This window comes from Lathamus discolor, chromosome Z (genome assembly GCF_037157495.1).
Source record: "Lathamus discolor isolate bLatDis1 chromosome Z, bLatDis1.hap1, whole genome shotgun sequence".
NCBI lineage: Eukaryota > Metazoa > Chordata > Aves > Psittaciformes > Psittacidae > Lathamus > Lathamus discolor.
In genome coordinates this window covers 10,399,087-10,413,351 of record NC_088909.1, presented here as the reverse complement: position 1 = coordinate 10,413,351, position 14,265 = coordinate 10,399,087, and the positions used below count along the sequence as shown (strand labels likewise).

Below are 14,265 nucleotides of genomic sequence, written 5' to 3'. Positions count from 1 at the left end.
AGATCATTAAGAGAGGTTTTATGATTTGCATTATTAAATTCTGGAATTTATGCTGACTCTTCAACAGGAAAATGATTAATCTTCTGCAGTACCCCAAGGCAATAGTAAAATTGTACCACAGGAGGTGAACAGACCTCCCTTAGTAAATAAAAGAACCTTTCTTTTCCTTTTTTTTTCCCATTCTATACTGAAAAATAAAGAACATGACAAAACAGAAAAGGTTGTGTGAAGTAAATACTCAGGCGAAACTAGTTTTTGAAGGTCTGAAAGCCACGGATATTATTGTTTCATTTTATTTACTTCAGGATGTTTACAATTGTATAAACTTTGGTTCAGTTTGAGAACTGAGAAACAAGGAACACAAAGAAAAGCTGTCCATGTTTCCTAGTCTTTGTCTGTCGTGGCTGGGAGCAGGAAGCACTCCTGGCCATCTCATCCTAGTGTTTCATGTCACACACTTCCCTTTCAAATACTTTTGCCCCAGGAAATATGCAGGACCATACAAAATGACCTTCTGTGCTAAGGTGGCAGCTCAGTTTCCATCCCCTGTGACAGGAGGCCCATGACAGGCAATGGGTCCTTGAGAAAAACTGGAAACAACACTATAACAATACTTTATTTCTTTGTTATATCCATGCAATTTAAAATGTGCCCACACGTACTGTGCATGTGTGATCAAGCTCTCTGAATTCTGACTTTGTGAGTTAGAGTAAAAATCAGGTTCTGATAATATACTGCGTGCTTTAGTATTTCTTACTGAAACAGGCCAACACTGAGGCTCAAATCTGCTAATAGAGAGCAAATGTTGGCTTTCATTTTAGTGGGAGTCTCATTAACACAGGCCATTTTGGTGCAGATTTCTGCCTTCCACTCCTGTAGGTCTGACATCGAGAACAATAAATCAGGAAGGTTTTTTTTCCCCTTAACTGGAGGCTTAATTCTGGGAAGAGAGTAAAACCAGCTCAAACAGCAGTACCAAGGCCCAGTAGTTGGTAGTTGATGAGGTATTGTATTTCCCAGAAAGTTAGTGGGGTGCTAAAAGGAGATACTAACAGATTTTTTGTGTTCCTTATGTTACCCTCATCACCTTAAAATAATTAAAATTGAATGTGTTATGGAATCAATTAAGTGTAGTACTGTAATTGCTCTTGGGTTGTTAAGAAGTGGATACTGTGTGCTGGTTTATTGTACAAATAATACTAAGGTATCTGAAAATTCATAGCCATCGTAGAAAGATTTTTTTTGCAATATTACTATGAGAATGACTGTGGAAAAATTATGACTTTCTTCTTTAAACAGATAACACAGCAAGTGTTCTTGTTAGACGTGAAGGATTTAGTCGCCAAAAGCAAGATTTATATCTTCTTCCTATAGTAATAAGTGATGGTGGACTCCCCCCTATGAGCAGCACCAATACTCTCACCATTCGTGTCTGCGGTTGTGACAGCAATGGCTCCTTGCTTTCCTGTAATGCTGAAGCCTACATCCTCAATGCTGGATTAAGCACTGGAGCTTTGATTGCCATTCTTGCTTGCATTGTGATTTTGTTAGGTAAAAAAAAGTTCTTTACTTATTACTTTTCTGTATTTGTTTGTGTTAAAGAAATTAGCTTTGCATTCACCTTCAAGATGAGTAAATGAATCTTAATTTTTTAGCTTTTGTTTTTATAGGAGGTACTAATCTCACTGGCTGAAATGAAATATTTGATAACTGCAACAGCAAACACCAGTGAATTTGTCTAGGTGTGCTCAGAGAATGTCCTTTTGTCACTTGATATACTGGAGACGCTGTTTAAAGGAGGTCATGACATACAGTTTTAAGTTTTGTGACCTTCCCTGGATGATAAATTCCTTTTTGAGGTCAGACAGGATTAATGGCTCCTGCTAGCTATTTCCCTCTGACTCCTCTTGTGTTTAAGAAAAATGAGAAGACTTCTTTTTAAGAAAGTGCTGTAAAGCATTTCCTGATGATTTGAAAATATTTATATAAGATGTTGATTTGAAAATATTTATATAAGATGTTTTAATTTGCCTATAGCAATTTGTAGTCTTTTTTTCTTATGCATTCTAAGTTATCTTATAGAAATTTGAAGTGAGAAGGATCACAACAACAGAGGCATGTGTTTTGAGGTGTTGCTTAAGAAAAAGTCTATTTTCATGGAAATGAAACATGGAATTACTTAAGTTTTGGGCATACAGGAGTGAGCAAATATTCATCTTTGTTTTGTTGCAGATGTACACCTGATTGGGCTGCTCCAAGGCAGTGTCACTGTTCATGTAACACTGGTAGCGCACTTTTTTTGAATTAGCTTTGCAGTAAGAAGCAATTAGTAAAAGCAATAGCATTCAGCCCAAACAAAAAGCCTCAAAACAGCATGTTCAATTTTGTATACAAACACAAATGTTTTTACCTAGCTAGGTATGCTAAAAATGCAGATGTTAGCAAAACCACGTGATGAACTGCAGCAAAAATCTGAGGTTTCTGTGAATGCATTAATATATTTGTAAATGAGCTACAGTTTTAGAGTGCAGTCTAACTTCTTTATTTTTTTTTTCCTAGTCATTGTAGTGTTGTTTGTAACTCTGAAAAGGCAGAAAAAAGAACCTCTGATTGTTTTTGAAGAAGAAGATGTGCGAGAGAACATTATTACTTATGACGATGAAGGTGGAGGAGAGGAAGATACTGAAGCTTTTGACATAGCTACTTTGCAGAACCCTGATGGCATCAATGGATTTATTCCTCGTAAAGACATAAAACCTGAGTATCAGTATATGCCAAGACCAGGGCTTCGGCCAGCTCCCAATAGCGTTGATGTGGATGATTTCATCAACACAAGAATACAAGAGGCTGATAATGATCCAACTGCTCCTCCTTATGACTCTATTCAGATCTATGGCTATGAAGGAAGAGGCTCAGTGGCTGGTTCACTTAGCTCCTTAGAGTCAGCGACAACAGATTCTGATTTGGACTACGACTATCTACAAAACTGGGGACCTCGATTTAAGAAACTTGCAGACTTGTATGGCTCCAAAGACACTTTTGATGATGATTCTTAACAAGAAAGTTTAAGATTTGGCCTTAAGAACTGTGTCCGATGATGTGATGAATCCAGAAGAAATGTAAGCAGGTATTTTTTTAAAAATCAAGAAAAGTCTCATTTAAACATTTAAGTCTGACAGAGAGGATTGCTTTGATAAAGGACATAGAAGTGGTAAATACTGTGAAGTACCTTTTCCTACAAAAAGCAAATGTAGAAGTTGGCTGCCAACTTCACTAGTGGAAAAAAATCCACTTACAAAACACAAAATATTTAAATGAAGGAAAATGCTAAATGCAAACTTACAAATATGGGGAATATTTTATGTATTATGAACAGCTAATTCTTTTATGTCAAAGAAGCTTCCACACATTAGAAAAGATAACAGTTGTGAGCTGTAATTTCGCCTTAAACTATGGACACTCTATATGGTAGTGCATTTTTAAACTTGAAATATATAATATTCAGCCAGCTTAAACTCGTATGATGTATGTACAGTACAATGTACAATTATTATGTCTCTTGAGCATCAAACTTGTTACTGCTGATTCTTGTAAATCTTTTTGCTTATACTTTCATCTTGAACTAATATGTGCCAGATATAAAAACTCTTGTCTTGTTGCAGTGGGAGGCGCCCTATTTCTATGTCATTTTTAATGTATCTATTTGTACAATTAAAAAAATCTTATTTTAGTATACATGCAAATATCAGTATTCTGACATGTAAGAAATGTTAAAGCATCACACTTATATTTTATGAACATTTTACTGTTGCTTTAATATGTGCTTCAATATAAGAAGCAGACTTTGAAATAAACGGATTCTTTTTTAATTCTTGTTCTGGTTATTAAGCATATAAGAAAAACATAGTGTTTCTAATGTCCCATTTATAGTTCTGACTAATTTACTACAATTGTGACCTTTTAATAGCCTTATTTATTATGTGTTTGTAGTTGGTTTGTTGCCTTGTTAAGTGATTATTTAAAAAACAAGTACATTTTAAAAATGTTTTTTAGATTTAAAGAAAATGTAATGTCTGGTGAACATTTTGTACCCTCTCTATCTACAGCTTTGTGGCTGCTCCCAGAACACAGTAATAATCTTCATGTAATATGACTGTGTTTTCTGGATTAAATTAAGTGTAATACTTTTCAGTATTTCCCATGTAATATGCATTTATCTTATATCTTAGAAATTCCAGAGGTTTCAGAAATGACTTTGTAAGTGGACATAAGTACTCTGTACTTACAATTTACTCCACGCTTGTGAATTTCCGTATCTGTGCTAAGCTTCTGTGGGTTCTAGAGACTTAAATCTGACCCAGTTTAGCTGTAAGTTCCCTAAAGACTGTTCTACCTGACAATTACCTTGCTTGAGTAGTAATTAAGATTCTGGCACTTTTTTTCATCTTTTGATTTTTTTTTTTCACTTACTGCAGTAGAATAGTGTCGTCTACTGATAGGAAGACATTTTAATTTGTGATGGCAGAAATACAGAGTGCGCTCAGAGTTGTTCTTCGTAATGTATGTTTTTAATCGGAAAATGATCTATAACTTTTTTATATTAGTTCAGAATGAGCAGGGGATATGTTCTGTGCACCCACATTTCAGCATCTGTGTACAGCTGTACTTTTGCTAAACTTAATGGAGTTTGCTATACAGTCAGAGATCAGCAGCTGCAATACGGGAAGAGACAATAAATGGAAATGATACACATTTTTCTATCGTTCATTTCACAGACCCTCTCCTTCATTTGCAGTCAGATACCAAATTGCTTGATCTCAGAGGAAACCTGATTTGTTGGTGTATTGCTCTTCTGAAGACCTCCGTATATGTAGTTAGATAAAAATTTAACTTGTTAAAATTATGAATGTTGTTTCAGCTCTATATTCATAACATATTCACTTGTCCCATTATATCCCTATGTTTTATAAGGCAGGGTTTGCTAAATCAGAAGATTTGCTCTACAATGTTTATTGTAATATTTCACTTTACTATAGCTGTATGCATTCTATATAGTTCTATAGTTTACTATTAACTTGATTCAAATTTCTTTGGTTGTTGATTTTTCTCTGTTTATAATCCAAAGAATATTTTGCTAGATTTGCACATTTCTCCATTATAAATTCAAATAAACCTTAAAAAATGAAATTAGTATAAATTTACAAATTAACAAATTGAAATAAAGCAAAAAAAAAAAAAAACGTAATTTGTAGGACTCCATCGTCATTGATGCTGTATGTTTTATTTCACTTTTGAGCAAGTTTTAGAATTAATAACTGCATTTTCTACATTTTTATGTTTAATTTTTATGAAGGACATTGTCAACTACATTTTTTAATAGTTTTAAATGCCTTGAATTTTAGTCTCTATTGTTTGTAGCACTCTCATAGATGCTTGGAAATAAATTTTCTTTCCCTGCTGATTTTGTCTTTTTCATTTGATTATTTTTCCCCCTCCCAGTGAATATGCATTATCATAGTGCTTTATTAAGTTAGTCTTGCTAATCTCAGCCAACACTACCTCTGAAATGCTGGGAATTGTGATAATTATGTATCATCTGCAGCACCCCAAATGAACAGCATGTTTTGGCACAACAACAGGATATTTATTTGTGTTACACTTCACACCAGTGGTCGCTGGAGTCTCAGGCTTATAATCTGAAAGTGTAAAAACCAGCCCAGTGCAGCAGTACTGGGTTACACCCTGACACAAATCAGAGAAGCCTGTGGGCTGGGGTTGTAATTTGTCGCACTGCTCCCAAGGTTCTGAGCAACCTAGGAAGGGATTTACTTGCACGAGTTACTTTAGCATAGTGTCTTTCTCTTCCCTACTGAGCTCAGGAAAGAACTGAACCTCATATGCAGAAAAAGCAACTGAAAGTTTAATTACAACTTCAGCAGGTTTGAAGACAAACTCTAATTAAAAGGAGAATCACCATGACTGAGCCAGGTAACTTAAGGGACTATAACAAGTGCAGGTGACGTTTTTTCCCTTAAATCCTGCCTGACACATCATTGGGAGGGGCATGGTGGGTGCTGCAGGGCCCAACAAACCCCCTCCAAATACCCTCAGTAACAGACAGTGTGATGTTACCAAGAGTAATATTTCTTTTGTAAGCTAAGTTTATGCATATGCTGCTGTTGGTAAAAATACACAGCTCCTTCTCTAGCTGCTTATCACCAGGAATCTTGCATCTGAGCAAAGCTGACATGACCCTCATCTCACATATATCCAAAGTGCATTTGTACACAATTTCTCCCATCAAGTGTAAGAAACAATTAGGTATGCAAGTTCAGTGCTGGTTGCTAAGGCAACTCTCAAAACTTACACCAATATGGAAAGGAAGGATTTGTTTGGGATTTTTCAAATTGTCTTTGTCATGTTCTTGCCATTATGTCAAGCAGGTTTTGATACCGTGTCAAGGAGTGCAAGCTTGCCGTCTTGCCACCAGCATTTACGTGATCTTGTGTAAGATCATGCCTCAGAAACTAATACAACCACAGATGAGAAAAGCTTTTAAATACTTTGCATGTTTTCTTGGCCACATACTGTTGACTCACTGACAAAACAAGATGTTGAATTTTACCATGTTGGTGATGATAAACTTACAGAAAATGTGTGGAACAGAAGTTTAAATCAGGCTCACAAAGAGGCAGCCTTAGTTTTCTGGGATGCGAAAGCTTGGAATTCATTTATGTCATTCCCATCCAGCATTATTGTCAGAATTATGTATTTTTATTGAAAGACTCAGAAAACAAAAAGCTAGGTGGACCCTATGCATGTTTCCAATTTGACTGATCAAAATACTGAGCTACTGTAAACCAAAGCTGAACAATCAGCACCAGAATCATATTCTGTATTAAAATAGTAATAATAACCATGATAATAAAAGGGAGAGAGAGAAGAAAAAGGAATGGCTTCTGAAAAGGAATGAGTGAGCTTGTCAATTAGATGCAGGTCTCTAGAGCTTTGCTATTGTTTTCACTGATTTCTGCTTGGGCTGAGACTAGGGTTCAATAAGTTTGAGCCAGGCATGCTAGTGAACAAATTTTCCATTATTTAATGTCACTAATTTCAGCATTTGATAAGGAAGGCTTTTCCAAATCCTTCACTGACTAACCTGGGCTGGCTGTGACTACACAAGTCACAAGAAGAACAATTTTAACCATCTCTGGTTAGTTGAAATTATTATAAATTACATTATATATATTTATATAATATATATTTATAATAATATATACTACTATAGATAATTATACTACATATGATATATATTTGTATATAAATATAAACACATTTATGTACTATATAATAAAAATATAATTAATATGTCAGAATCTATAATCAGATCAGAATCAAATCAACTCTTATAGGACTCTTTCTGCAGATTTCAAGAAATGCTGCAAAGAGCGGCTGATCTCCTACCTACCTTCTGTTGCTTTGAGGCAAGTATACAGCATGAGGAGGAGTATATTTTAATTTTACTGGAGTAGATTTAAAATATATAACACAGGACTATTCTAGAATATAGTAGAAGTTCATCTCTGATTTACATATACTTAGTAGTTTGAAAAACATGCTGCTTCTAGCTCTGCACAAAGTCCTGGGCCTTTCCTGCTCGCTGCTCAGTATTTGTTACTCCCCCTCTTGGTAATTACAAACATTGCTCCTTCTAGGTCTTCTGACAGCAAAGGAAGTGCAGAAGCAATGACCTCATGCACAGGTAGCAGCTTTGCCACATAACAATGCAGTAACTTCATGTGCGCATACACACAATAAACTTTGCTCCTGTCTCCTGGACAGAGGTGGTGGGTTGTACATAACAGAGGCAAGTGCTTACCCATGTTAGGGTTTCTGCATTTCAGTTTCTTCACAGAAAGAAAGGTAGCATAGGTACACAAAGAGGGGAGACTTGCTTTGGACTGTGTGTGGCTCTAACAGACCTCTTTTTGGGTCAGAGAAGTATACATTTCAGGAGTCTAAGGCATTCTGTTGAAGCAAATTTGTGTTCTATAAATAATTAAATATTAATTGGGGCAGGAAATTTACCCTGAGATTATCTAAGTCCTGGTGAGTTCTCTGTCAAACTCAAAACCCGATTAATTTTTTTTTTTCCTTTTTCATACATGTTTAGTCCGTTTGCTTATAACTGCATCAAGAATAGCAATAGCTGAAATACCAGCCAGGCTCATGGGAAAATCACTCTGTAGCTGGGGAGGAAATCTGCTTTGACATGGCAACTTGGGAGTGGTAAATTCATAGCTGGTTACAATGGGAATAAAACATTATATTTACCCCATATTGCCAGAAGGTAAGAAGGAATAGACACATCTTATGTGTACTGCATTTCTTTTCCTTTTGTGTTTGTAAAATCAGGACCAATAACTGAATACTTACCTAAATCTGGAAGAAGACTTTTGGTTTGTCTTAAATTCTTCTGTCTAGGGCAATATGTTAGACTTTTGATTACAGGGGTGCTCTTTTAAAACAAATCAAACTAAAAGCTTAATAGTTTTAATTTTGGTAGGTTTAAAGACTAGAAAGAGAAAAAAAAAACAAACAAACCACCCAACCTTACTCAAGCAATTCCCTAATTTTAAGAAATGCCTAGCATTTTCAATGGTTAGTGAAAGAGACTCAGGCTTTGTGCCTGCTCTGGATTGATGTGAAGAATTGCTTTCCTTTTCTTTTTTTCTTTTTTCTAAACATGTGAAAAACATGTTTGTTTTAATTGACCAGATCCATATGCTGTTCTCCAGGCCTTTCTGCAAGTGAAGATTTTATTTTGTTGTTGTCTTCTTTTCCAACCTAAATCATTCCATGAGTCAGTGACTCACTACTTTGGCTGCTAAGGCAAATTTCCTCTAGCTGTATCACCAGCAGGCCTTGCAGACATACCTCTCCTCTCACAGATCTGTTTTAGAAATATGAAGCACTTCTGTATTGTTCTTTGTGATAAATGGAGGTCTTAATGAGGATGGGGTGGATACTTTTTGGTTTGTTTTGGAGCTATGGTGCTTTAACTTCCACAGCTACAAAACTGGCTTTCCATGTTTTCGTGCTGTGCTCAGTGCTCTATCTCTGTGTGGTAAAGAGCAATTTTTCAGGGAGTAATAAACTCCCTTATAGTTGGCAGGGTGTCTTTTAGAAAGCCCTATTGTTCCCTGCTTCCAAAGATGGCTTTCCTTTCAGGAGACGATTCTCCCTGCTGCAGCCTGAGCTCATATTTTCCTTCTTATTAGCACACTGAAGAAAGTCATCATTAATCAAATGCAAGCACATTTAGCAAAGTTCAATGTGTATGAAAAATTTATGTCAACCTTTAGGCTGTATGACAGCCCCAAGGCTTCACTTAATAAGTTCTATAATGACTTACTGTTAATGGCCGATTCACATTATCTCTTTGAGGTCTATTGGGCCTTTCAGTAACATTTTCTATTATTGATTATGGAGCTCTTGTATGTTACTCAGACATATAAGCAAAACTTATTTACATTCTTTGCTTTCTAAAATAGGAAGTTGAATGCACTAAATTATAAAACCTCAGAGAACAGGCTTCTCTCTGTAATATGTGTTAATTTATGTAGCTCTAAGATAGTGCAATAGTAACTGAAAGAGTAGCTGTTTGTGGGGGGCTGACTGAAGCTCCTGGAAATTACTGGAAATTTGACATGTCTTGTCCATAGATTTAGCAGAAATCTACACTTCAAAACCAACTATCTACCACTCTAGTTAAAAGTCTCAGAAGAGGTCAAAGACAGAATGACTGACTGCCCTAGGTTCTGCAGTTCTGGTTACTAGTGAATCATATTTAATCTCAGACATTTAATTTCTTTCAGAATTTTATGTGGGGGAAAAAAAATTCAAAGGGAAAGGGTCCTGACCACTGAGCACTGCCTATTTCTGTGGATTTACACCATGCTTTAGCAAATGCTTTCCACCAAACAGTCTCTCAAGATCATTCAGTACTAGTAACTGTATTGTTTTCTAAAGCCCTAGATCCTGTATACACTTACTATTTAGAACTTACTATTTACTGTGAATAAATGATAGCACTCATAGTAAGTAAGTATAACAAGGTTACACTACTATAATCTAAATGCTCTGACACTACTGGAAGCTCATATCTTGCCCTGTGTTGAAACATTGTTAAATGAAAGAATATGAACACTTTATGTGCTTACACATACTGCTACTGCACTGCAGACTACTCTGAAGTACCCAGTATCGTGTAAAAATTCCTTTCATGAAGAAAAATTCCTCCAATAACACCTAAACATCTCACTAAGAACTACTGAAGTGGAATATTATTTTGTCATGACCACCCAAAGAGAGCTGATTGTATGTTTCATTCATGTAAGTAACAATATGCAACTGTAGTAAATGGGGGGAAAAAATAGAAGAGGAAAATAAATAAAACCATAATACTTGCCTTAAAATGTTTTGAAAAAGCAAGAAAACTGTGCGTATTCTTTGTATTGAGAAATACTGTAAATCAACAGTGAGGTCAGCACCTACTATCGACCCACTGTGACATGTAGATCAAAAGTCTTTCTCTCTTGCTGCCCCCTCCTCCCATTTCCCATCATAATTGAAAAATTAAACTTCTCCAAGTGTAGAGATTCAAGGCTAGAAGCCATCAGACTGAACACACAACCACACCAGCACCTAGAACATAGATAGGAGGCTTTTTTGTATGTGCCCTGAGGCTCACTGTAAAACCACCTAATGCTAACTGGATAGATTTGTAAATACATGGCATGGCTTTTGCATTATCAGCTTCACATTTCGGATGCTGCACCAATAGCTTGGTAGTGGAAGAAATGGACAAGCACAGGCAGAAATCTACTGGCTGCTTTTTAAATGAGATCACAGTGTAAACAAACTATTTATCACCAAACTCTTTAAAAAATTAAAAGCTGTGCATATCCCTGTATATTCCAAGGAGGCTGTTGCTAGTAAACTGCTCTTAGCCATAGCGAATAATCAGAAACTTTAGCAAAAAAAGCTGTGTTATTAGCTCTGGTTCAAATAAAAAGGGCATCTGTACCTGACTGTAATGAATAAAACTAGTGCAAAATGTCTGCATTATAATAACAGCGACTACAGTTTTAATAAGAGTTGAGAAAACACAAAGACTAAAATTTCTGGATGTTTATTTGCCCTTGGTGGATTATGAGATAATATAATCCCTGGGTTTTTTTTTAGCATGCAGGTCAGTATGGAGTTGTGCTAATAAAAGAGCATTAGACTCCCGCTGCACCTACAAAATTCAGAACGTAAGCTAACTCTTCCAGTGCAGTGCATGAAGCCTCATGCCAAGGATTCATTGCAAAAATGGCTCCTTCCCATCACACGTGCAAGAGGTGCGTCAAATTTCAGTAACAGTCAGCTGTTCTGTTTATTTGGCATTATGGAGGTTACTGTAATAACCTGTCTCCAAGAACATAGACTATGTCCTTTCTTGTGACCTCCCTCACAAGCCTTGGGTGTTACCATTGTTACCAATATGTGTTGGCTGCAGAGTCTAAAGGCAAAATTTATGACACATTCCTGCGAGTCACAAGCTGGAATAGTCAGAGATGGGCAAGAGATTCAGGATGCCCTGCCGAGCAGAGGGGACATGGGCTCTCTTGGGAACAGTGTAGGTGTATGAACTGCAGAGATGCATCTGCCGAAATAATGAAGTGCCGTGACCAAATCACCATCCTCCAGGCAGAAAAGCATTTCCCAGCTTGTGGAGTCAGGAAACAAATGAAGAGAAGCATTTCTAGGTAGGCTGCCTACATATAAAGACTAAGTAACAGACAAAGTGCTAAAGCAAAGGCATCAGGGAAAGGAGAAGGAGATCAGCTTAAACAATCTTAACCTCCCTGTGTTTACTTTAATTTGTCTTGAAAGCTGTTTCACGGAAGAGTAGGAGAAGATTGAGACAAACTGTTTTGTGGCTGATTTGTACAATGTCATGCAGGACTAGAAATCAAATTCTACAAGACAAGCAAGATAATATGAGCGTGTACAGAGGTGTAAAAGGGACTTGGTTCTCTGCGCTTGCATCAGGCCCCTTTCTCTGCTGCTTTGTTTGTATTGCTATGATGAAGACCTGACACAAAAGCACAGTCAGGGAGACAAATCAATGTGGGGAAAAAGTTTGCTCCTCTGCTAGAAGATAGCTGTTCTGAGGCCATGGCAGACAAAGGTCCTGCAGATCTGTTGAGGGTGAGACATCTTAAAGAATCTAGACCAACACTGACTTGAAATGTAACCTTAGAGCTCTTAAAAATCCCTTTCTCTCATAGCACTATTGATCTTTAAGAATAGTGACACACCCCTAGAAATCTTTCATCTGTTCTCTGCTGGTTCCTTTCCAATCATGTTGTGCTCCAGGAGTCCCCTGTTGGTTTAGTACATCTCTGCCATCATAGCAGTAAGGAAGTCATGTCAGACCATTGTAAAACATGAAATATCCTTTAAGTGCTTTGCTCACAAAAGCTTCCTTATTCACAGCTGAATGGCAGTAAAGTGGGGTGTCCAGCAGGTAAAAGACTGTTGAGCTTAATGGGCATAATTAAGAGTTATTTATTTCTGAAGAGTTTCCATCTCCCAGAAATGTCAGATTTGGCCATTGTCTGTCATTTTGAACCCCATCATTATTTAAACTCAGAGAACTTTATTGTTGTGTTGCTTTAATAGATCTGGTGTCTGACACAACTTTTTTTTCAGGTTCCCCAAGCAGAGTTCAGCATGCTTTTTTTTACTCTATTTATGCTACTCACAGGAAAGGTTGCATGCTCAATTTGGTTTCTGTTTTCAGTTGTTTTCCCTGAAAGATGGTATTTTCTTTCTTGATCTCTTTTAGATTGCAGTTAAAATGTGTTCTGCTTGCCACCTGAGTACTCCATTGATATTGCTTGCCATAAGCATCCAGAACTCAGTGGATTACTCTCTGCTAAGAAAATTTACAGTGTTTATTTTTTTTAGTTAAAGATCAGTGTTTTCACAGAACAGTAGTGTCACTCTCACCAGTTTAATGAATAAATACTAAATGACCTCATCAATGTTTACAAATATGTGAAGGGTAGGTGTCAGGATGATGGAGCTAGGCTTTTTTCAGTGATATCCAGTGATAGGACAAGGGGCAATGGGTGTAAACTGGAGCATAGGAAGTTCCACGTTAACATCAGGAAGAACTTCTTTACTGTAAGAGTGACAGAGCACTGGAACAGGTTGCCCAGGGGGGTTGTGGAGTCTCCTACACTGGAGATATTCAAGGCCCGCCTGGACAAGTTCCTGTGTGATGTACTGTAGGTTACCCTGCTCTTGCAGGGGGGTTGGACTAGATGATCTTTTTAGGTCCCTTCCAACCCTTGGGATTCTGTGATTCTGTGAATGGATAAATGAATGAATAAATGAATGAATATGTGAATAAATGCTAAATCATTGCTCACTTCTGCAGGTCCTTGTGTTTCACTTCCAGAACCTATAAGGAGAATAGATATTATCTATGAGGGCAAAGTTTGTAAAGTTTAGGCCCCATATTAATCAGAAATAAGGTCAGAGGAATCACTAGATTTATGCTAGTGAGAAAGGTGGCGATATGCAAATTTCATGCAGAATAGTCTCACCCTGCCAAAGAAAAGAGAAAGAAAAACACAGAGTATTTTAGGGGCTGCCAATGCATATTATTTAACTTTCATTAACTCTCCTAAGAACAAGCCAGAGAATTGAATTTGGATTCTTGCTGCAGTGCTAAACTGCAGCCCATCTGTTTTCCATCCCCAACAATGGTGGGCCAAAATGTATGAAAAAAAAACAACACCCCAAAATTGCTCTAGGATTTGAAAGTTTAAATAACAGTTACCTCAAAATCTGGTGCATCTCCCCTCTTTCAGAGATGCATTTTAGAAGGGTGTTTTGTGTGCAGGCTTCTTACGACAGTGTTTGAACACTGCTTGAAATGATTCAGGAGTTTTCTTGACAAACGATTGCTGTGATCCAAGGCCCATATGGCTTGTTTTGGAGTGTGTAAAGGTCATTGCTTCTGTTAATACAACTAGTACAAATACTTCCCTGCCATCTGACGATGTTCCTCCTTATTCAGATTGGCAGCCATTTCCCCCCCACAATCTGGAATTTCCTTTCAACGTGGGTTGTTGAAGTGGAGATGATAACAGTTTTAAAATCAAAGGTTGAATGCTTCTGTTGAGTTGTACTTGGAACCAACCA

At 36.9% G+C, this 14,265-nt stretch overlaps 1 protein-coding gene across 5 annotated transcripts in view; it reads left to right on the top strand.

The window, feature by feature from the left end:
• CDH11 (cadherin 11) overlaps positions 1-3,869 on the top strand; it is a 79,987-nt gene extending 76,118 nt beyond the window's left edge. For all 5 annotated transcript variants that reach the window (XM_065661811.1, XM_065661807.1, XM_065661808.1 and 2 more), the window contains 2 exons: positions 1,300-1,551; positions 2,560-3,869. In XM_065661811.1, the coding sequence (XP_065517883.1) occupies positions 1,300-1,551; positions 2,560-3,056 (749 nt within the window). In that variant the 3' untranslated portion in view covers positions 3,057-3,869. The remainder of the gene's footprint in view (positions 1-1,299; positions 1,552-2,559) is intronic.
• The last annotated feature ends 10,396 nt before the right edge of the window (positions 3,870-14,265 follow it).